General features: G+C 48.5%; 1 protein-coding gene across 1 annotated transcript in view; it reads left to right on the top strand.

Moving 5' to 3' along the window:
- PREP (prolyl endopeptidase) overlaps window positions 1–24,670 on the top strand; it is a 102,825-nt gene that overhangs the window by 51,695 nt on the left and 26,460 nt on the right. Inside the window, exons 8-10 of the mRNA XM_084776085.1 lie at window positions 3,907–4,098; window positions 8,916–9,113; window positions 14,374–14,477. Coding sequence (XP_084632211.1) covers window positions 3,907–4,098; window positions 8,916–9,113; window positions 14,374–14,477 — 494 coding nt within the window. The remainder of the gene's footprint in view (window positions 1–3,906; window positions 4,099–8,915; window positions 9,114–14,373; window positions 14,478–24,670) is intronic.

The following is a 24,670-nucleotide window of genomic DNA, read 5'->3' as shown; positions in this document are numbered from 1 at the left end:
TGTGTGTTGTGTGTGTGTGTATGTGTGTGTGTTATGTGTATGTGTGTGTGTTATGTGTAAAGCATTATTTTATGTGAACAAGTTGTCATTACCGTAGCGTGCAGCATTTCCTAAGTGCTCTTGTGAGGGGAGCAATTTGCCACTTAAAAAGTTAAGAAGTGTAATTGTGCCTCATAATGCAGGGTTTAGCCCTGTATGAAGTAAGATTGTATGGTCTCTGGTCTAGGAGTTAGTCTGATTATGTACTCTGAGTAACCTCTCAACTGAACCAGTTCAAGTACTGTAAACACTTCTGCAGGACTTTGTTTGAGAGCAGAAACTGAAGGAAAGCAGGAATCCAGGCACACAGACTGACCTGTCCCAAACGTTTCCTTCTGCTGGGAAAGGAGGTGGATGGCAAAGCCGGCGTGCTCCTCCATGCGTGAGAGTCAGTGCAGTTGTTGATAGACGAAGCATGCAGTCCTGGAAGGTCCCAACATGCATTCTAAGGACATCCCAGCTCGGCATTAGTGAAGGAGCCCCAGATGCATGAGGGACACTGACCTTGAAATGGAATCAACAGTGATGCCTCTGAGGTCGAGAACTCTACGTGCCGAGAGTTTAAAGTGTTCCTATGTTGGTTGTATTTGAAGAGACAAGCAAAAGGAAATACAGACCTTCTCAGAATGATTGCCCCTTCACCCTGGGCTCCAAGGGTCCCACAGACAAGGATAGTAGCATCTCACAGTCAAACAAACAAACAAGTCTCATGCAGAGGCATTTGCCAGCAGGAGGAGTAGAGTCAGGCTGCGCCAGAGTGGGGTTGTCAGATTCCTTATGTAAATTGTGTAAACACTTTTGCTTGTTTGTTTTGTTTTTCGAGACAGGGTTTCTTTGTGTAGCGCTGGCTGTTCTAGACCATTCTGGCCTTGAACTCAGAGATCTGCCTGTCTGCACTCTCAGAGAGGGTACTGGGATTAAAAGCATGTGTCACTACCACCTGGTATATTAAGCACACTTATTAAAAAAAAAAAAACAATCGGCATAATGCTGTTGTTAAGAAGAAAAAAAAAGAAACTTGGAAGCCTGTGCAAGAAATACTGTAAATGACCATCAGATTTAGGAAATGACTAATGCACATGGCCTTCACCATTATGAATAGAGATATCAAGGGAGACGAGACACAGTGAAAGAGATACTGAGTGAAAGAAAGCGTAGATATAAAGAAATTCCTAAAGTGTAGCCCATGAAAACGTGGCGAAGCATGAGTTATTGGACACAAAGACCAAACTTCTCTACAGATGATAAACTGTGGATTGCAGAAGGCAGCATAGGTAATGCAAGAAGGTGAAGAGTGGCTGGTCTAGATAATGCCAATATAATTATATATGTGCACATTATATATAATATAGATATCTCAGTAAATAGCAGAGTATACTTTAAAGCAAAACATACTACTAGAGATAAAGCTTTGTAGTCATAAGCACCGCCCGTGAGTTTTAGTTTTAAGAATTATAATTCTAGAGGTAGTAGCTCTAGCAGTCTAACCTTGAAGTCAAGGGAGAGCACATGAGCACACACACCAGTTAAAAATGGCCCCATGCGACCCTCCAGCCTTCCTGTGGCAGGTGGAGCGAACGGCAGAATTGCAGCAGATGCACAGAAGAATGGAGCACTGTGAGCAGGGAGTGACCCAGGGTTCCTGGACACACCACTCCCAGTGAGTCCAGAGTGCTCCCCTTCGGTTTTCAAAATCAAAAGGCTGTTCTTAGTAAATTGAAAAGTATTAAAATTAGGCGTTTTTTTGAGCACAGCCAGATTTAGACAAAAGTGGATAACAGTAACCAAACACTGAACACAGCTCACCATGATAATGCCCTGCGGGAGACAGGAGACACAGAGGAGAGCGGGTGTGGCGACAGAGTAGAGACAGAGTAGAGAGGCAGAACTGCAGTGTTGGTGACTGCTGAGGAAGGGAACAGAGGTGCACGTAAGGGACAGAGCTCGGTTGCTCGGCTCCCGTGGGCTGCTGCGTTGCTGTCCTTAAGCTGTCCTTTCCAGGTGAGTCTCAGAATAGCGTCACAGTCCCTGCAAACCTCACTGTGTGACGATATCTCCTAGTGGGACTCCCTGTCTCCCTGCAGTGTTGCTTCCTCACTCGCAGGGCTGCTGTTTGTTTTTATCTCGGTGTTCCCTTAGGACAATCTTGGGGGTTTTGTTTGTTCTTTGTTTTCATGTAGATCCCACATTTCACGCTGGGTACGTCCCTACATGTGTTGTTAAGCTTTCCTCTACTGTAAACGAAGCTCCTCTCACTCCGTTGTGTAACTGGTTAGTGCCAACATACAGGGAGGCTTTGGAATTTTATTTTTACTGCTAATTTTATTGGTTTTAAATTACTTTTAAGAGTAATTTTATTGATTTTTTTTTTTTTTTTATTATGGAGTGGATACTATCTGGCACCTTAAAAGTAATTTTCATGTTTCCTATGATTCTTAGTTCACGGATGAGGAAATAAGGCTAAACATAGGAGAAAGAGATGGTTCGCAGTCACACAGCTGGACAGTGGGAGAGCTGGGGATTTTGATCCAAAGATGTCTGACCACAGGACTGGGTCTCCTTATGTGTGGGAATTACACTTTCCCTGATTGTCTAATTCAACAACATGTTATGCAAATATACTCTGTGGGTGCAAATACGACTGAGTGTAAAGTACTTACAGAAGATCGTGGGATGAAGAGGAATTGCCCAAGTCAAATAGAAGCTTGCCCTGGAACTGAAGTCAGGAGGTGCTTAGCGAATACCTGAAGTCATAGAGGTCTTGCTCACGGAGCCTCTGTGTCAGGTACCTCGGCTTTCAGTCATGAACGGTGGTACTGAGAGAGCCGTTCACTCCATGACAGGAAATGGAGTTAGTTAGGACACCAGTAGTTAGGGACTTCAGTACAGCTTTTATTTGTGTCTTTAACGTTCCTGCAAGCTGAGCGTGACGTAGCAAGAAAAACTCGTAAGCGAACTGCTATTAAATAAATACATAGCTGTGTCTTGAGAGAAATGTCCTCAGGGGTGTGCCTGTTTAGAAGCCACTGGCAGAGCCATTTGAGAGTGGGCCAGGCAGAGGATGCCGCCTGTGTCGCGCCATGCCTGAGCACCACTAGAGCTCAGAGGATGAGGCCAGAGTTGGACCGTAGGAAGTTGGGAAAAGACTGCTGTGTCGGGACTTAATTCAGAGGGTAACGGGAAAGTCACTGGAAGGTTCAAAGGCGCCATTGTGGACCAGGTTGGGGTATGAAGGCCATTGTGCTGGGTGGGATAGAGTATATACCAAGAGTGGCCATGGGAAAACCAGGCCGGAGTGTGTGTGTGTGTGTGTGTGTGTGTGTGTGTGTGTGTGTGTGTGTGTGTGCGCGCGCGCGCGCGCGCGCGCTCGTCAAGGCTTCTCAGACTTGGTTGGCACTATTGACTTTTGAGCTGGCTCCTGGTACCATGATCAACAGCATCTCTGAACTCTGCCACTAGATGGCAGTAGCACTCCTCACCTCCTCAGTCTCTGAACCTGTAGGCTTTCCAAAGACTTCTTAGAAGAGGAGAGACTGTTGCCCCTGGTTGAGGGCCACTGCTGTGGACCAGGAGGTGGAGCACGAGGACAATGTAGGGTGGCAGGAAAGGTGGGAAGACAGGCTTTGATTTGAGACTTGATCAGCCAGAAGAGGATTTGACAGGTGTGTGGAATGGAAGGGCAGGAGATGAGGCCCTTCAGTCTCCCCCTAGCACCCACCACAACTAGCTCTTGTGTGTTGGAGCTCCCAGTACCGTCTGTGTCTTGTGTTTTGTAGAAAGAAAAGAAGCCCTCGCCTCTCTTCGTAGATATCTATATTGTTTCTCCCAGTATCAGAGAGCTGACAGGAATGCTTTGTCTCGTCCCAGGAATCCTGAAGTGGGTAAAACTGATAGACAACTTTGAAGGAGAGTATGACTACGTAACCAACGAGGGGACAGTGTTCACATTCAAGACGAACCGCAATTCCCCTAATTATCGCCTGATCAACATTGACTTCACGGACCCTGACGAGTCTAAGTGGAGGGTGCTTGTCCCAGAGCACGAGAAAGACGTCTTAGGTAAGATGGCGGCTGCGTGGACTTGCACTTGTGAGAGCATCCACAGGGTAGTCCTCCAGGTCTGCCACCTGCTTAGCTACTCAGTTTAGAGCTTGTGATTATTAGGACTTCTTCTGTGCTTAAACAGGGTGTGTTGTCCAAGAAAGCGAGTGATGACAGCTTGCAGCTTTAAGCTTTTGGATCCCCTTTAGTTCCTTGTTTCTACCTGCTGTAGAAGTGAGGGTGGGTTCCAGCCACCTTGCTAGAAAAGAGAAACAGATGCGCCAGCTTGTAAATGGGTGTGTGAAAACTGAGTTTATCTAGAAGACTCTGTGGTCTGCGGAGAGGTTTTGACACTAAAGAGGCTTCAGCACTTCTGGCCAATGAAGGGCTCGCTTGTTGGGAGTGAGCTTCTGTGGTGAGTTCACTGAGGAACTCTCAGGCCATCCAGAAATGTCTCTTAGCTAGTGGAGAGCCGCCCCCAGGCCGCAGAGGAACTCCTTCTCAGCGGAAGCCCTGCTGCAGTGTACTCTGCGGCACGTTAAGGCACGTGTGCTCAGCCATCAGATCCAGGCTCGCATCTGGCCCTGTAATAGACTCCTCTCTCTGTCCGTGGCGCTTTGCAGGCACTTAAGCCTGATGTTACAGAAAGCTGATCTCAGGGTCATAGGTTTACATGAGCTGCTGTGTCTCCTTTCTTTTTTTTTTTTTCCTTCCCCTCTACATTTTCTGTGGTTCTTGAGGAAGCTGAGTTTGCCTACAGTTCTCCTCAGCCCTGGGCATTGGGCTGTACTCCCACACCATCTTGTATTAAGATCTCTCCCTACCATCAACCCCCCCCCCCCCCCCCCCGCCTCAAGCCAGTATCAGATAAGCCCAAGGTACCCCGCACCTGCTCTTCCCCTCAAAAATCACAGCTGCAGCTCCAGGGCCCAGCTTAGGCCAGCCTTTTACTAAGGCCATGAGCCAGGCTGCTGTAGGCTGTGCTCTGTCTGTCCCAGGCTTCAGGGAGTAGAAGCAGCCTGCTCCTTACAGCACGGCGGGAGCGCCTTCCTGTCTTCTCAGAGCCATCTGCTCGGACTGTAGGTGGTGGAGCAGGTGCCGCACCATTTCACCTCCTCTAACGTCTTCAGGCCCAAACCCTTCCAGTGTCACTGTGAGGGTCTGATGACTTCTATCTATGCCGAGGCAGAGCTATCCCCATGAGGTGGGCACGCCCAGGAGCGCTGCCCATGGTGTAGACACATGTTGTTTGTGTCTGAAGGACACTGTGGAGGCCTAGATCTTCGTGTCAGTGCCCTGGTGATTTTTTTTAGGCACACCTTAGATTGGAGTGGTGATTTTTGTAGGAGCCTTCATGGATACTGTAGATGCTTCCTAGCCATCTGAATTTTCTACCATTTAAACTAAAAGGGAGGCATAATTGTGCATTAAGTGACATCCTCCATCTCGTTTATGGATCTAAAGGCATGCAAATAATGGCTGGTGATGGGGGTGGTGGGTTTCTAAAAAGCCGTGGGCTGTTTAGCCACAGAGCAGCAGACATCAGTATTTACTCCACCCATAACTTCTAAAGAAGCAAGGCTTGCAGTACCCTGTCAGTGCAGAATGCCCTATGGCAAATACAGTCCAGAGGTGACTCAAAGGGCAGCTACAAAGCCAGCGCTTTTATTTAGGACTGTCTACAAATCTCCCGTCTCTTCTTACTCGCTTTACATGTTTTATAATTTGGCTGTGCTCATGGCAGCACAGCTTGCTGACCCTCTGACAGCTGTAATTTACTCCATTGCCCGCCCCCCACGTCCCCCCCCCATGCTTCTCTCTTTAGAATAGGGAATCTAAGCTCACTGTTGAACACACGAGGTTTACCACTGCACTGAGCCACTCCTAAGCAAGTTACTCGTGGGGGTACAAATTCTTGGTACGTTTGATTAAAGAAAAGTTTGTGTGGTAATCAAGATCGATGCTCTGGTGGTCCTCCCTGTGGCTAGTGCCTTGATGTTCTCACGGATAAGCACTCATGTGCTATGTGTGAATTTCCAGTTTCTGGGGTCATCAAAGTAAGCAACATCAGGAACCCCTCATCAGACCCAAGGAAAGTCTGTCCTTTGAGTTCATCTGACCCATGGCTTGCTGTGCTACGATTTCATCCCCTCCTTCCTTTGGGGTGGCCTGTCCCCACTTCAGGCTGGCTTCGGTGTCTGCTATTCCCTCTCTTCCTTTTGTACCTGTGCCACCGAGCACTGTGCCGTGAGCCTCCCGTCTGGGCCGTGAGAAGAGCTCTCACGTCTTTACCTCACTCTCCATATCCTCTGTAGCTTTGGTTGTCATTTTGACACTGTTGGGAAGAGAGCACCAAGTCGAGGACCTTTCCCACTGGCATGTGTGCGTGTCAATGGGACATTTTCTTGATTGCTGAATGACAGAGGGAGGCCTGGCCCTCTGTGAACGGTCCCATCTGTAGACAGTTGGGGCTGGGCTCTATAAGAAAGTCTTATGGACAGCCCCCCACCCCCCCCCACCCCCCGCCCTGGATTCATCCAGAGACAGACAAGGAAAACTCTCCTTCCTGAGGTGGCTTTAGCCATGGTGTTTATCACAGCAGCTGAAACCAAACTGGGACACGCTGTCACATCAAGTCCTGACGGGTCTCTTGAGATGGATCCTCACTTCGCTTCGTGGCTCCATTCCCAGGGTCCTTCCCGGAGTATTGACGATGTTCATCCTAATGTCCCCCCAGCCTTCTTCAGACTCCCTCTGTCCTGACTTACGTCACCCTTCCATGCAGCTGCCTCCTGGGGAGTGGCTCACTAAGCCCCTCACTTCTCCCCAGCTCAGCAAATGCCCCAAGACAGACCACCACCAGCGCCCCCATCCCACAGAACTCCGTGGCTTTTGTCTGAGTCTTCAAAATGGACCTCCTTGTCGCGACAGGATTCCTTTCAGCCGCTCCTGATCCTCCCTCAGTCAGGCTTGTGCTGCAGGGGCCTCTCCTGACCTCACGCTGGCCTTTGTTCCTTGAGTCACTTCCCCTTGTCCCCTGGAAATCCTCCCAACACCCCCACCCCATTTCCACACCCCTGCACTCAAGACAAAACTCATTGCTCGCTTAAGACCTCTCAGCTGCTGGGGTCCTCAGCCCACAGCACTCACGGCCACATTTTCCCGCTATGTGTTCACAGGTGTGTGCTGAGGTGACTTCGTTCCATTACTTGTTTCTTCAGGACCCTGCAGGGTATCTTGTGTACAGGGATCATGATTCACGTTTGCTCTTTCCCTCTCTCTGTCCCCTATAGACTGTGTGCTGTTGTTTGCGTTGTGGGGGTGGTGTGGCCTGCCTTCCGGTTCTGGGGTGGAAGGGCATCCACAACCTGAAGGACCAGGAAAGTATCCCAGCCCTGAGGTGGGACAGTGTCCCAAGGCTGTGCTGAGGCACGGGAGCCCAGGAACCTCACAGTTTTGAGAGGAGGCCTCCTCCACAGATGACTCAGCTCCCCGGAGAGGGTTACCCCGAAACCCTGAGGAACTGAGGAGCCTTGGAGCCTGAGCCAGATGAGAGAGTCACAGCAGGCAGCAAACCTCTTAAAAGAGACGTATTGAAGCAAAGACTGCAGGAGCAGCTGCCTCTGTTCCTGGAGGAGACAGCAGAGAGCTGGGCAGACACAGCCTTCATACAGGGCTTCTAAGGAAGGGGACAGAGCTTTCTGGGGCAGGGATTTCCTGAGTGTGGATTGGTGGGATTTCAAGCCTGGGCTGGGGGTCGCTCAGGGGTTGGTGGGTTTTAGTCCAGACTTTTCATCCAAAATTAGCATAATCTGGGATGATTCCTACTGAGGGACTAGAGATGACAGTTATGGGGGATTGTGGGGGCCGGAGGTGGACTGCTGGACCTTTCTCGGGCAGAGATCTGGCCAGTTTTCTGCCTTGAGGGGTAATTTACCAAGAGTCCATTGTGAGGACAGTAGGCTGAAGCTGGAAAGATTGCATCATTGTGGATGGCTCCCATAGCGGCAGCAGCAGGCTTTCTGAGACAGGAAAGGTGTCTGGTTTTCATAGAGCAGTTGGCTGAGGCAGAACCATTCCTCATGAACAGGTCCGCTCATGCTCTGACAGGAGCCACCACCATTTTGTCTCCACAGCCCCAGGGCAGGAAGGAGGACTGGCAGCAAGCCACTTTAAATTTTAGTGGCCAGCTGTGTAAGGGCTACATAGCTCTTCCGGGTGGTGGTAGTGTTAGGCACCCTGGACTGTCTCCACAGGCAGCCGTGGCCGCAGCAGTGGCAGCATCAGAAATGCCTGCATGACTGTGTGTGAGTGTGAGTACATGTATCTGCAGCAGAGGCCTCTGTCTGGCCTCAGCCACAGCTGCAGTGGATGGCAGCCTCGATCGGGCAAGGCTGCTGAGGCTACAGCATCTTTGATCTGGCTGCCTCTTCTGCAGATGCAGAATCTCTACAATATGTATACTGATACTTTCATTCATTCCTGTTTCTTTGACAAAATACCTGAGCTAACCAGCTTTAAAAATAAATATAATTTATTAATTTATTCATATTTTAAAAATATTTTTATTAATTTATTCATATTAGCTAACCAGCTTTTTAAAAGGAAAGGTTTATCCTGACTCATAGTTTTAGAGGTTCCAATCCTTGGTTGGGTTGCTCTGTTGCTTCTGGACCCATGGTGAGCCACAGTGGGAATTCTAACTTACCTCAGGACAGTCGGAAGTAAAGCAAGAGGAAGAGGGAGGGCTGGCGGCTCCCATCTTCCGGGACACTGTCTCATCTAACTAACTTCCTCCGCTGTGAGTGACGCGTTCTCTGTCCCTGTCATTTCAGAGTGGGTGGCTTGTGTCAGGTCCAACTTCCTGGTCTTGTGCTACCTCCATGACGTGAAGAACACCCTGCAGCTTCACGACCTGACTACCGGTGCTCTCCTCAAGACCTTCCCGCTGGACGTGGGCAGCGTGGTGGGGTACAGTGGCCGCAAGAAGGACTCGGAGATCTTCTACCAGTTCACATCCTTCTTGTCGCCAGGTGAGGAGTTCTTCACTGCGCTGGCGATGCGGTTTCTCTTCTGGGAAATGCCAGCACGGTTATATGTTTGTGCTGCCACAGGCTGAGCTACAGAGAGAGCCACTTAGCGTAGAGCAGGTGTTCAGAACAAAGGAAGGTAAAAGCCAGTCTCACTAACTCTTCAACACCCCCTGTCCTCGGTGCCAACAAATGCGACTGTCTTAGTCAAGAGACACAGGGACCACGGCAACTCTTATAAAGGAAAGCATTTCACTGTGGTCAGCTTACAGTTTTGAGATTAGTCCATTATCGTCACGGCAGGAAGTGTGGCAGCATGCAGGCAGACATGGTGCTAGAGAGAGAGCTTAGATCTACATCCGGATTGGCAGGCAGCAGCAAGTAAACTGGCTTGAGCTTTTGAGACTTTAAAGCCCGCCTCCTAGTGAGGCACTTCCTCCAGCAGAGCCACACCAACTCAGGCCACACCTCCTGGGAGTGGCACTCTCTATGACCGTATGGGGGCCATTTGCATTCAGACTACCATGGCACCTCTTAGTCCAGGCCTTGATCTGTACAGAGATTCACAGTGTTGGTAAAAACAAACCCCACAAACAGCTGTGCCCAGCGTAAAGAATTTCTCCTAGAATAAACTAATTCTGAAAGTGCAGTGTAATCCTTATGAAAAAAAATGTGTGTTAACCTGACTCTGTTATGGAAGGAAATGCTTCTAAGACGATATTTTACATTTCTTGATATGAGTCATTTTTTTCCCCAAAGTACAATAACTCTGCTTTATCCTTTCTGCAAAGCTTGTCACATTTTCTTGCTTTGTATGGATGGACGCAGTCTCTCCTCCATCGCATGGTGTAGCCACACGCATGCTGTGTTTTGCCCAAGTGTCTGCTCAGCTGGCAGATCGTAGCTGGCCAAGAAGACCTGGTCTTCAAAGCAGCCTGCCTGGACAAGCTCCCACACTTGTCTTGTTCTGGAGCACGTGCTGTGCCTCCAATTTCGTCGCTGTCTTTGCTGGTAGATGAAGCCGTCCTTGAGAGTTCGGCAAGTGGGGAAGCGAGCGTCCTCCTCTTGGCATTCAACCGCATAGCAGTGATGCCTCATCTGCATGCAGTTCTGTCTGAGCCTTTGAGTCCATAAGAAATCTTACCATCACGATGTCAGGGCTGTAGGTCTGGGGGGCATCAGGCCTTACTTCTGCAAGTGCCTTTCAAGGGATTGAGAGGAGCTAGGAAAAGGGTCTGTGAGAGTGGGAGCCGGCTGAGAGCCGGAAGTCAGGTGCCCTGCCCCGGAAGTCAGGTACCCTGCCCCTTCACTTCCCCTCCCTGGAGCCCGGATCTCAGCAGGAGCCAGTGAGTAGGGGGAGGCATCCCGTTCCTGATGTCACGGGTCCACGGTTCATTCTCAAGCTTGTCACGAGTTCTAGGCATTTTACTTTAAACACTTCATATTGCCAGTAGTTTAAATGAATGAAGGACACGGCATAGGGTGACTCATCAGCTCTTAATGAAAGCCAGGGTTCCCAAAGGCTCTTGACCCCATGTGACTGTTTTTTTCAGGAACAGGCTCATCATTATCTGGGGAAAGGGACTCGTGTTCCTTGTGGGAAACGATGGATCTGTGCCCGGCGATGAAATACTGCCTGTGGCTGTGAAGGTGGAAAGCTGAGTGTGTTCCTAGCGGTGTGCTGCCCGCTGCTTCTGAGGACGCTCTGATTTGTTTAATGCTTTCTTTGTGTTCCTCTCACTCATTCTCCCCCGTCCTCTCCTTCCCTCCTAATGCAATTGGAAAGCTAAAACCAGAGAGTGACATCTCCAGACCCAGGCTTTCTAAGGCCAAGTACAAAGCAGTCACCAAATAATTGAGTTCTCAGGAAAGCAAGAGCTTCCTGCGTATACACACATCCAAACTCAGTCATGTCTCTCAAAAGATGTCCTGTGCCAGCCTGCAGATCAGCTGTTCCCAGCTGCAGTCAGTAGGTAGGAGAGGCAGGAAATAACACCACCTCAGGTCACCAGTAAGAACAGCCCCAGCTTCCGCCCTGCGAGCCCTGCTACATCCAGCAGGGACACCAGCTGACCTCATGTCCCATGGAGGTCCATGGTAAGCACACACCATGAGCCCAGGCCCTTTGTGACTTTTGCACAAGTCCCACTCAGAATGACACAGGCAGCCAGGGCAGACTAGAACAGGATGCGATGATTCCCGGGACACACACCACTCAGTACCCGAACTCATCAATTCTGTGCTTGTGGAAGCTTCAGGATTGCCTGGCGTTAGCTTTCGCCAGGACAGCAGCTTCCAGGCCTGGCTCAGGAAGGCAGGGAGGAGAAAGACTTTCACACAGCTTTTGGTGCGTTTCCCCCCCGCCCCCCCCCTTTATAGCCTTAAATCCTACGAGCAGACAAGATAACCTTCCTGCGCCGTAGAACCGCACTGCCTTCCCTTCTGTGGGCTACGCTGCGATCCTCTGGCCCTTCCTTCTCAGCTCTTCCCTGGGTGCTCTTGTCTCTAGCCCCGTCTTCTCCCGTCTCAGCTCACACCAGCTGGCCTCCTGCCTCTGTCCAGCTATTGGACTGGCCTGTAAAAGCACCGCTTTCATCAGTGAGGCCAGACCCTAAGAGCCTGCCATAGCCAACTTCTACTTTAAATTTTGAATCTTCTGCTGGACAGCCTTGTGCTGTCTGTGATCCAGAATGTTTTCTTCAGGCCACTTTCCTGTCCTTTCCCTACATGACCCAGGTCAGGTGGGACACGATGAGTCAGTAGGTTACTGTGGTTCACATTACAGCAGTACAGCACACTATAGGGTGTGCAGTGGACTAACCTGAGCTAACCCAGGTGACTATACATAGAGGATATTGGTTAAATACATTTATTATTGAAGCCATCAGGCTTATCCCTGCCTCCTTCGTGGAACCATTTGTGTGCACTTACACAGAAAGGGAGGAGTATGTGAGGCCCTGTGGCGGCAGCCAGCCTCTGCTGTGTAAGTTTCATTCTACTGTTACAGTTGTATCTCAATGTTTCTGTATAAACAGGAATGTAGAATGTCTCCTCTTCTTCATATTTTATTAGGGAATTTAATTCCAGTTCATCTGAGTTCACTGAGTTCTTAATTCTAGCTCCTAAATCCTTCATTATTTGGTTGACATGAAGGGGAGTCAGATGATCACGTGGCACATGCTTGCTCTTTATTCCATCTTATTTTTTTCTGTTTATTCTTATCTCATATAGTAATTCCTACTGCAGCCTCCCCACACTCCACTACCCAGTCCCCACCCCTACCCCCAGATCTACTTTTCCCTGTTTCCCTTTAGAAAAGAACATCTCCCCCCATCCCAGGGATTCACTGTGTGTGTGTGTGTGTGTGTGTGTGTGTGTGTGTGTGTGTGTGTTAGGTACCCTGTAGTAATTTAAAAAAACAAAAGAACAACAAAAATCCCTTATTAACTGTCATGTAGTTATATACATACATACAAAATATTGTTTCTCAGCTACTAGGAAAATATCTACACAGGGAGATTGAAAGGAAGGAGAGCTGCCGTTAGCCAGGCACGGTGGTACAGGCCTGTAATCACAGCACTGGGATGGTAGAGGCAAGTGAATCTCTGTGAGTTCAAGCCCAGCCTCGACTACAACATGAGTCCAGGACAGCAAAGGCTACACAGAGAAGCAAGCTTCCATTTGATCCATGACAAGTAGGTTCGCTGTGTCCTATGGGAGTCCTGTTTGGCTCCTGGTTTCCCAGCAAGCACCTGGGGTCCCTGGATCAATTTTTTTTTTTAATGCTTGATAGTGTAGGTTTCAAGTACCCGAGATACCATTTCCATACCAGCTTCCCCGGGCTCATTCTCTGAACCACAACACTGCACTGTATAGTTTCTTTGACTTTTTGGGGGGGGGGTTGTTTTCGAGACAGGGTCTCTCTGTGTAGCCTTGGCAACCCTGGACTCACTTTGTAGACCAGGCTGTCCTTGAACTCACAGCGACCTGCCTGCCTCTGCCTCCCGAGTGCTGGGATTAAAGGTGTGCGCCACCACACCAGGCTTGATTGTTTCTTTGACTTAATTCTAAAATATTACAAAGGTCGCATAAAATCCAGGAAGTAGAATTTTCAGGAGTGGTTAAATAAGCCAGAGTTCTTGGTATATGTTGGATATTTTTGCATTGTGCCAAGTTACTGGGACAGAGTTGAAAATTCAACTCTGAAATGTCTTGCGGTGGGTCACGTGGTTCCTGACTGCTGCTCACATGTGTGTCCATGGCTGGGTGTGTGTCAGGCAGCAGAAGCCCCGAAGGGACCGCTCAGGAGAACCCTGACTGGCTGTAGACCTTGAGTCGATAGTGGCTTTTCTATCGGTGTCCTCTCAGGTAAATGGCTCCGGGTGAGCTTACATTCTTGGTGGCGCCAGGTGCCGGGCTTGCATTCCCGTATAGCCTGGCTTGGAGAAAACGTAGACATTTTTCTGGTCATTGTGACAAAACACTTGACAGAAAGTGAGGAAAGGGCTGTTCTGGCTGACAGTTTAATGTGTGTGATCCATCGTTGTGAGTGTGGTGATGTAGTCCCGTCAGTGAAACTGCTTGGGAAGGATTAGAGTTGTGGCCTTGGTGGAGGATGTGCGTCACAAGGGGAAGGCTTTGAGGCTTCAGAAGACTCTGGGGGTTGATTCTTGGTCTCTGTCCGTCTCATGGTTGTAGATCAAGATGTGAGCTCTGAGGTGCTCCATCACTCTGCCGTCGTAAGTTGCCTGGGTCCTAGTGTTGTAGCACAGCACTCTGAAAGTACCTAGATGGTGGGGCAGGCCTGGCAGCCAGCTCCTTGCTCACACTGGGCTAGTCCAGGTAGCAGAGAGAACTGAATGCTGATGCTCAGAGGCCTATCTCCTTCATATTCAGTCCAGGACCTCAGTCTTCGGGATGGCACTGCCCACAGTGGGGTGGGTCTTTCTTCCTCAGTTAACCCTCCCTGGAAATACTCCCCCACAAACACCCAGGGCACGGCTCCTGGGTAACTGCAAATGTGGTCAAGTTGACAGTAAATACTAACATCACAGTGTTGTAGGAGAGGGGGCAGTAAGTAGTGGTTCTGATGAGGGCACCCCACCCTTCTGGGGTACCACTCACGCCAGACTCGGCTCCTCATGCTTGGCCCACCCACCTGAGTGGTGATGGGCTGGGCGATGGTGCCAGCCTCTGGTGGCATCCTTTGGTCCTTGTGTTTTGTGAGACCTGGAGATTAACCTGAGACCTCCTCCCCTTCTAGGTGTCATTTACCACTGCGATCTTACCAAAGAGGAACTGGAGCCCATGGTTTTCCGAGAGGTGACAGTGAAGGGAATTGACGCTTCTGATTACCAGACAATCCAGGTACGGAGGAACCGATCTCTTTAGCGGGAGAGTTGGGAGTCTGACTCCCGCCTTGTCAGAAGCCGCAGGGCTGACCCGTGGTAGTACAGAGGACAGATATTGTTGGCGCCTCTGCCTTTTCCAGGCATCGAGCCAGCTGCTTCGGGCTCGGCTCCAGCCCCTGCAGTTACTGTCCTCAGAGCCTTTGGGTTCTGCGGCCATGGCTGCTGTTCTTGACAGGAAGCCAGCACCATTTGTCAGTGTCCGCCTGCCTGCTTGAAGTAGGGGTTGCCAAGCTCAGGTCTTCAAGAGATTTGCTCTTTGTAACGTGTCTCCCTCCTCAGTCTGAAGTTTGTGTGTGTTTCTGCTTGGCAGAGCTGGCACATCCGAATGAATGGGTATGCTGAAAACTGGTTAAGACAGCGCACTTCACCCCTGTGGTCACTCCCTTCAGGCTTGGTTAGCTCCCTGAGGGGATTGAGGCTTCCAGAAAATGAATTGCTACTTGATTGACGATGATAGAGAATGCTTACTCCTTTGCAGTGAGAGTTTTACAAGGCACTCCCACTCCTGACACCACAGGACTGATGCACATGCAAACACACAGAGACTGTGGCAGCATGCCCAGCCCTGAGCAAGGGAAGTAGACTTGGGGTCCCAGCCCTAACCAAGAAGCTGTCTGTTATTGGTCCCTGCTGGCAAAGGAAAAAACAGTTTCTGCCAGTGCCAGTGGAATCTCCCTGGGTGTATTAACCACACCTCCAGGTAGGCCTCATGTCCAGGAGTAGCTGGCCAGCACAAAGCAAACTTCATAGTGTTTTATGTAGACATTTTGCCCTGTTTTGTTTTGTTGGAGAAATTTTGTTGGCATGTTTGTCAAATTGGTCTGTGTGTGTGTGTGTGTGTGTTTTTGTGGAGGTTTTATTTTTTACCTTTTTTTTTTTTTAGTTATTTTTTGGTTTTGCTTCTGTTTTAAAGAAAGAGAACATAAAGATGGGTGGTTCGAGAGGTAGGAAGGATCTGGAAGGAATTAGTACATGAGGGAAAAACATAATCAAAATTATATGAAAAATTCAGTAAAAATTTTCAGTAGTTTTTTTTTTTTTAAGATAAACTTTTAAAAGAAGCTTTAAAAGATGGGGGCATTCCTACCTAGAAGGCTACACAGATAAGGAGCTGGAACATGGAAAAGACTAGCCAGGTGGATGTGGCGCACACCTTTGATCCCAGCACTGGGGAGGCAGAGGCAGGTGGATCTCTGTGAGGGATGTCTGAGTTCAAGGCCAGCCTGGTCTACTGGATCCAGTTCCAGGGCAGCCAAAGTTTAATTTGCCAGGTGGGCATCTGGGAGGGTTTCTGTGTGGGATCATTCCCCATGTGCATATGACACGGCTGTCAGCTGTTGCATCTGACTTTCTTAAGGCCTTCGAGTCCTGCCTGGGCATCCCGGATGAGGACGGTACATGTATTCTTTTCAGTTCCAAATGGGAGGCTAAAGCTTCAGAGCTCGGCAGGTGCTGTGTGGAATAGGAGTCTCTCGGCTCTGAACACAGCCGATGCCATTTGCAGGAGACACTGTGCCCGGACGCACTAGGTCCCTGTGTCACTTCAAACTCAGAATCCCTCTGTCCCTGCCGCTTCCTGAAAGACACAAAGAACGCTGCTCTGACATTGACCTTCTCAAATACTTGGAGCTCTTTATTTGGGGGAAGAAGATTTGTGGTGAATACAACAAGTTCTCTTTTCATTTTGGCCGTGCCATATCGAGTGCAGAGCCTCAGGCATGCTAGACAGGTACTTCAAAATCCCCGAGCCACGCACTAGCCCCTATGGAAAATGTTTAAGAAGAGCCTTGAACAGCCACTGGCTTGCAGAGGGCAGAGACGGCTCATTGTGCTCCGTGCCTGTCACAGGCATCATACTAATTAACGTCACCACACCATGGGGCTCTGTTTCCGGCCTGATTGCAGGAGCGTGGGCGCAGGTGTGCCCGTGGTCTGCCGAGACTCTGTGCCCTGTTCCCGACGGTCACTTCCAGTTGTCACATTGAGGGCTTAGTGCGTGAATGAAAAGTACCCTCACAGTGTATTGTAGGATAAGTAAAGGCAGCAGTTTGGGAACAGCTCATTCTGTTTTCAGTTACTCTGGGTCTTGTCCATGACTAAAGTATATGTCTGTTTCCTGTGTAACTAGAGCAGACCTCCCTGGCTGCTTCCCCTTTGTTACTATGCAGAGGCATGGATGCGCCTGCAGGGTCGGCAGCCACTGATAGTGTGGATGACCTCCTCCTTCCTGGAGGTGCCTTCTTCCTGGAGGCACAACAGGTGAAAGGACCAAACCAAGGAGAGGGGGAGTGGAAGGGCAAGTTAACACACATTTGCGAGGGGGATGGGGGGCAGCTGTATTTCACTAGACCTGTGCATTTTGCCTGGGAAGGTGAAGGGCCTGGTGTTGAGTTTTATCAGTAGACACAGAACAAAGCCAGTGTCGTAGCTTTTGTCCGTCCTGTTGGCAGCTCTGGGAAAACCTGACCGCATCAGAGGCACTTTTTGCTACGAATTGTCTAAGTTACTGTTCAAAGCAATAGGAGCTACAACGCCTCTGAAAATCAGATCCTAGAAAATTAGCCATCGTAAGAATTTTGGTTTAGGTGGGTTTATTAAATCCTTAATTGATTATTATTTCTTTTCCTTTTTATTGTGAAACAACCACATCAAGTTCATTAGAACCTATCTGCCAGGTCTTTTCGAGAGAAGCTAAGATAGATTAGCAGTGTCATCTTCTGAGACAGATTTGTGAACTTGCCTGAGAAATCAATCTACGTGTATCCCCAGCAATCTGTTTCTTCCCTTTTGGGCTGTGGGATTGTTCTGTTTTGGTTTGGTTTAGTTTTTGATTTTTCGAGATAGCCCTGGCTGTCCTGGACTCACTTTCTAGACCAGGCTGGCCTTGAACTCACAGAGATCTGCCTGCCTCTGCCTCTCTGGGCACTGGGAATAAAGGTGTGTGCCACCAGGCCTGGCTTGTTTCTTTCTTTTTTTAACAAAACAAAAGACTAGGGAAGCTTAGGTACAGATTTATAACACTTCCAGGGACTGTTTGAATGCAGAAGTTCCATATGTTGTGTGCACTAGTCCCTGGGGAAGGGCATCAGTCCCTAGAGTTGAGACACAAAGATCTAAAAAGACCTGGAGATGCTCCTGGCTCGGGCTGGGAGAAGTCCCCTGTGGCTGGAGACTGGGGAGGGGCATGAGGTGTTCTTCTAATCAGTGACGGGCTTGCCGTCTCCTGTCATTTAAAGCATGCTTCTGCTTCTTCATTGCTGTGAGATGCCATAATTTCACAGTCAATTCAAGAAGCTAAGCCTGGAGTCCTCAGTATTCTGTGTGATGACGGCGCCTCTGGGCCATGTCATCAGTGGATGGAATTGTGTGCTGTGGTTGAGTGGGGCATAACAAAGAAATGGAGCGTGGCCAGAATGCACTTTCCGGCTTCTGAGAGTCTCATTGTGGTTCAGCCAGCTGAGAGATTGGTTTTTTTTTTCCCTCAGACTAAAATGAAAGAAAAAAATTATAGACCTGAAAATGGACCAGTAGCTGAATATACTCCAACTATTCTCTTTTCTCAACAGTTTCACATTTTATTAAAGACAAGATAAATTAGAAGAACCCAAGTATCCATATTTTATGAGCAAGTGCGGACTTGCGTGCTAAGGATCTTAAGCATTCAGCCATGGTGTTACTGCCTGTACCGCTCGTCCTTTATACTCAGGATACACTTTCTTAGGACGCCCTGCTGCACTGCACACACGGTCCTCAGAGGTCTGCTCTGTCCCTAAATGCTGGCATTAGATGATTGTTTGCTTTACCGACGTGCCATGGGGTCACGGCAGTCAGATATCTTTCCTTCCTTCCTTCCTTCCTTCCTTCCTTCCTTCCTTCCTTCCTTCCTTCCTTCCTTCCTTCCTTCAACTTCATTTTGTTTTCTGAGATAGGTTTCTCTGTGTAGCCTTCGCTGTCCTGAGACTTACTCTGTAGATCAGGCTGGCCTCGAACTCACAGAGATCCACCTGCCTCTGCCTTGTGCTGAGATTAAAGGTGTGAACCAAGTGCCCAGCTTCTGTTTTCTTAAATTAGATTTAGGCTTTGTTTTTGTCTTTTTCTTTTTAATTAGGTTTCCGTGACCTTGGTAATAACTCCTCTGTGGTTGCGAGCATACAGGCCCTCTATTGAGAAAATGGATTCTTGAACATTAATAAGTTTCCAATACCGTGAACTCTCGCAAGCCCACAGCACACATAGCATCAAGAGCTGACTGTTGTGCTAATGATAATATTTTTCTATAACACTACTTTCCTATAATTGGGCCTTGGTTAGAGACAGGGAAGGGCTGTGTCGAGATACCTCCGTCAGTAAAGAACTGATTCCCACAAGCATCACAGATTTGACATTTTTGAAGATTGCTTGGTGAAGGGTCAAGGGCAGTGTTCTCAAGGCGCATTGAGGTCTCACTGTGCTTCGGAATTCACCGTGGACATTACCTGAAATGCCATCAGCTGTTCTCAGTTCGTTGCTCCAGCATTTGTGCCCGTCTGTACAGCGACTTACCCTGTAAGCAGGTGTCTGGAGTGCACTGGCTTTCTGGATAAGGGTGTAATGCCCTACCCAGAGCCTGTCCTTTGCCTTTTCTCTGCAGATCAACAGTGTTGCAGTGACTTAACTGAAAAGGACGGTAAAGCCCTTTGTTTTCTTATATGCCCTGAGTCTGTGCTTGGTGCTGTCTGCATGCGGCTGTACACACATGTAAAACACCATCACTTTGTATTAGTCTGGGAACATAGAACCAACCGTGTGTAAATACAAAGGTAGCCTTGAGAACTTAGCTGCTATCTTGAGTAACCATATAAAATCTGCGTCATGAAAGGCCATAAAAGAGAAGGCCCCTGAGCTCTGAGGGAAAGTGAAGTCAACATATTTTCAGGAAAATAGATGAAATTAGGATGTATATTTAAAAAGGTCACACAGTCTTTGAAAAGGAAAAAAGCCACATGTTCTTTCATATGGAGAATCTAGCCCATAGTAAGTCTATATGTGTAAACAGGGTACATGTGGGTGTAATATAACATGAAGAGCAAGGCTAAATAGAAGAGGATGAGGAAGGACTGAATGGGTGATGGACACAAGTTATGAAAGGATATAACGCCATTGTTTCTCTAGTTCTAACTCACATGCAGTTTTGTTTGTTTGGAGTGGTATATAAGTACATAAAATATATTCAAACCAGGCATAGTGGAGGCAGGTGGAGCTTTGTGAGTTCGAGGCCAGCCTGGTCTACAAAGTGAGTTCAGGACAGCCAGGGGTACACAGAGAAACCCTGTCTCGAAAAACAAAACAACAACAATGAAAAAAAAAAAAATTTCAATACTGAACGTGTAAAATGTATTGTTAACCCACCGCATTTGTTCCAAATGCTTTTTCTAGCTGCATAGAACTTCATTGAGTTTGTATAGGCTTTAAGGCTGCTTGGTCTTGAAGTGTGATTTTTTTTTTATTTGTAAGTTTGTGTGTGTGTGTGTGTGTGTGTGTGTGTGTGTGTGTGTGTGTGTGTGAGAGAGAGAGAGAGGGAGAGAGAGAGAGAGAGAGAGAGAGGGAGAGAGAGAGAGAGAGAGAGAGAGAGAGAGAGAGAGAGAGAGAAAGCTTATGACATTAAAAAGTGAAATTAAAAACAGCTGAGCTTCTCTGGGTTTCTCTGAACTTTGTTCTGAGGAGATGGCCCTGTGTTAGTTTATGAACGTGGTCTAAGTTGTGATGGCTCCAAGGCAGCAGCAACTTTCTCGCCTGGTGCCTTAGAATAGGGGAACTGAACAGCTCTAGGTAGAGAAACCTGCTGGTTCTCCTGGAAGATGTGGGAGATGGCGCCGTGGCCCAGCGCTGTGCGGACTTTGCTCTGCAGCGTTACTTTACTGAGGCCTTTGTGGGTCAAACAGCTACAGATTTACTGTGAACAGCTTAGATCTGCTCAACAATACATCATTCTTACTAGAGCCTACCGTATGGCTCAAACTGAACATAAACTTTGCACCGTGAGTGACAGTTGTTCTTGCTGGAGATTTCTTCACCCTTATCGTGTGTAAAATTTTTAGTATTTCAGATACCGGCACACATTACCGAGTGTGCTGTTATACGCGATGAGCCATTTTGCAAGTCTGATGTTTCCCTAAGAATTGTGGCTTTGAGAAGTGTAATGGCTGCTGGCTGGGAGCTCTGCTGATGCTGAGGCAGGGACAGCTCCACCTTGCTGTGTTGGAAAACAGTGACAAAGTAGAGAACACAAGTGGCACTGGTATATGTCCCTAGCCTTTTAGTAATTACATTTTAAAAATGGGATTGGTCTGAATGTGGCAGTTTCACAGCTGCTCCTTCATAGTATGTGTGTCCCCTCGTGGGCACTGACCCTCAGACAGAGCCATGGCTTCTTAGGTTTGGGTGTGGTGTGACAGTGTCTCTGTAGAGTTCACATATGAGAGCCTCGGCCTCTAGAGTGGCAGTGCTGAGAGGAGATGGTGCCCAGTGGAGGCCTGTGATGGTGGGAAAACTGCCTGCCCTTGGAGGAGAGGGCAGCACTGCTGAGAGGCCCCCACACATGCTCTTGTCACTGTCATGAGTCTGTCATAGGCTGGAGCAAGGAGGCCACTCGTCTTGAGCTTCTAGCCTCTGGAACTAAGAGAAAAAACAAGCGTCCTTACTGCCTCGGATAGTTTGTTATAGCAGCGAGGGGCACACTAATACAGGTGCTCTCTAGTTACCTGTATGTAGAGTTGTCTAATGGAGCCCTCGCACAGGAGAAGAGGAGAGCAAAGTCCAGTCTCTGTAAGCGCCTTAACAAACACAGCATCAGAGCCAGGCTAGGGCTCTGAATTGCAGACCTGTGCGAACCCTTCAGCTGCTATCGTTGTAAGTTAGCTGTTCTCTGAGTGAGTTCAAGGTGTGCCTTTGGTGTCTGTTTGCTGCACACCTCTCTAATAATTTCCTAAATTCTCACTCTTGCCTCTAAAACTCTTTCTGTGCTAAGGGTCTGATAAGTACTTCATTAATTCTTGTGGAACTTATTACATAATAGAAACAATCTCTGTGTGCAGGGGGTAACTCCCCACAAGTTTACATTTTGTAAATACATCGTTAATGACACAAACCACTTTAAGTGGCAGATACTGTGTGGTACTTTCATGTTCACCTGTTAATATTAATGGAGACTTGACTGGCTTGCCATTTGCATATTTGTAGTTTATGCCACTCGCGGTCACTTGTGGAACTTTATTGAAGTTTTAAAATCTTGATCACCACGTGGAAGCTTGAACCAGTTTAAAATATATTCAGAAACGCAAGAAAATTGAGTGTGCCTTTTATTATTGTCATTTTGCCGCTGCTGGTGCTGAGATGCAGACAAACGGCCTTAGATTGTGGAAACTAACCTAAGACCTTGCTTGGCTCCTTGCACAGTGAGTGTAGGAAGCAGCTTCTGCAGCCAGGCAGGTCCCCCACCCACCCCCAACCTCTCTCTCTTTTGTCAAGACAGGGTTTCTTTCTCTGTGTAGCCCTGGCTGTCCTGGACTCGCTTTGTAGACCAGGCTGGCCTCGAACCCACAGCGATCCGCCTGCCCTTCTCTCTCCCTGAGTGCTGGGATCACAGGCGTGTTCTACCATATCCAGCTTCTAATAAGTGACATTAGGCCAAGAATTAAGAGGGCCTTGGGCCGTGTAGAAACAGGATCGGACTGACAGAACCTCAGGTCTTCCTCGAAAAGGCTGGTCAGGGGACAGCTGGGGTGGCCCTGCCTGCTTCCCTGTCACTGGTCCCCAGGACACTGTAGTGGCCATCTGTATTACTCTTTGTGGCGTCCTACTCTACTCTGCCTTTTAGGGTAAGATGAGCAGAGACGGTAGGAGCCTGATGTGGGCTCCTGTCCTGATCTCCCCTCTCTTCCCTCTCTTCCCTTCCTCTCCGCTTTGCCTGGACTTACATGGATGCCGATGGATGGATGGCAGGGTGAGTGTAAATCCTCCTGGTGTCGGGGGTGCTCCTATGCCTCCCTAGAGGAACAGCCATGACAAGCATGACTGGCATTGGTTGGGCTGTGACAAGGAATGAAAATTTCTCGGTTTCCAAAAGCGTAATCCCTCAATTATGTCACATAGTCTGTGCTTAGAGAGGTGGACTTGCTCATTCCAGTTCGTGTGTGGTATTGAGTGACTGTACGCAGCAACACAGATAACCTGTCCTGGTTATATACGTGGGAGGCAGTGTGAGAGTCCTTGCTGGGCACCCCAAGTCCTGATCATCTTGAGTTTACCTTTTATTCTAAGAGGCTCAGCTTTGGGTGTTTATAAGCAGTGGAGGATGAGCTGTATGTCAGGGCCTGCCTTCACGTAGCCCTACCCAGGTGTCATGCCCCTGCCACGGTCCAGGCCCACGTTCAGCACGGCCAAGGGACTGCCTTCTCATTCTCATCTTTTTGTTCCATTTTCCAAAACTCTATAAAGTTCTCTTGTTCCTCCTGCCCTTGGGAGGCCTTTCTTGAGCGAAAGACAGGCAAAGGGCACCAGCTGTCATGGGCAATACAGTGTGGATGTTGTACACTCTATGCCAGGCTCTGTGCTGCCTCGTTTCTTTGGAGGAACACTTGAGGTGAGCTGTTCTGAGACACTGGGCTGGCTCCTCTTGTTGGGCTCTCACAATCAAACGCTTGGATGCCTCGCCATGGTTCTCTTAGATCTTTATGTAGAAGTTGATGTCAAACACTGGGGCTTTATTAAGACCCTGGAGGTAGTTTCTTCATGTTTCAAAAGACTCATAACTTGTCTACTCAGGCTGCAGTGCATGCATGCGTTCGTGTGTGTGTGTGTGTGTGTGTGTGTGTGTGTGTGTGTGTGTGTGTGTGTTTGTATGCATGTAGATGAGTGAGTGTGCTTGCAAGCATGTTTTTAAGCAGGATATGATCTTTGGTCTTAGTTCAAGTAGTGGCTGATTCTGAGGTTGTGCCGTGTGCATGCTGCCTACATGTGGACCGTCAACTTTTCTGTGTTCTGTGTTGTGTATAAGCCATATGCATCCATTTCAAAGTTTAGTGTGCATGGAACTGCTTCAGATATTTGGAAAACCCTGGGACGAGGCACATACAGTCTGAATTGTGGGTGGTGTGCTCTTTGAGGATCTGTGGGTTTGTGAGTGCTGGAAATGCTGGCTCTCCAACTTGCTCTGAAGCCTCGAAGGTAGAGGCAGTGGCCGATCATTCCAGGCACTGCTGGAGCTGCCTCTGCTCTGCCTTCTCATTGTACACCTCGCCAGCCCACAGGCGCCTGTCAGCGTGCTCCACCTTCCATCGGAAAGTCTGTCAGCTGTGGGTAGTTGGGGTAGGATGGAGGAGAACCGTTTGCTCATCCTACCAGTTGTTTCTGCTAAGAATTTACCGCATGCCAAGCAGTGTTCTACACACTGGCGGATAGTGGCCTGGGGAGGTGTGCCTTCTCTCTTACGAGGTTCGCAACAATAAGAAAACAAACACCCAGTACGCACATTAGGAGGAGGAGGAGGGTTCTGAATACAACAAGGAAGGACTGAATACAACAAGAACGGCTGAGGGGCCACTCCACTTTAGAGGTGACTTAAGTGGAAATCTTAGGGCTAACAGGGGCTTTACCATGTGTAAATGGGGAGACAGACAGCTCAGAATGTCAGAGCAAAGGCCCTGCAAATAAAGTACTTGCCTGCAAAGGTGAGATTGGGTCCACTGAAGGAGGGAGAACTGGATTATGGGTGAAGGCAGGGCACTGTGGTTGCGTTCAGATTTCACATTTTTTCAAAGTATAATAGGGGTCACTTTGAAGTCTTGTTACTGGAGAGTGTCGTGGTTCTGATGAAAAGAAGTCCTTTTCTGTTTTGTGGAAATTAATGGTGCTGGTGTGAAAACAGGGAGAGACATCTGTAGCAGTAGGCTAGGGAACAGAGAAGCCTCCTTCACAAGAGTGAAGACTGGAATGGTGAGGGAAATGGGGCACAGCGAAGATCTGAGATCTGAGTGGCTGGTACCGTTTATCAGTGTGTTGACAGTAGCTTGGTTGCATGGGTTTGGAAAGAGCAATATTTTCAGTATGCTGTTTCGGAGCATTATCAAACTGCCATTAAGTGGTGATTTGTATAGTGTGAGCACTTTAAAT

Source organism: Acomys minous, assembly GCF_964271855.1.
Source record: "Acomys minous genome assembly, chromosome: 3".
In the NCBI taxonomy this organism is placed as follows: domain Eukaryota; kingdom Metazoa; phylum Chordata; class Mammalia; order Rodentia; family Muridae; genus Acomys; species Acomys minous.
This window is presented reverse-complemented; position numbering and strand designations above follow the sequence as displayed.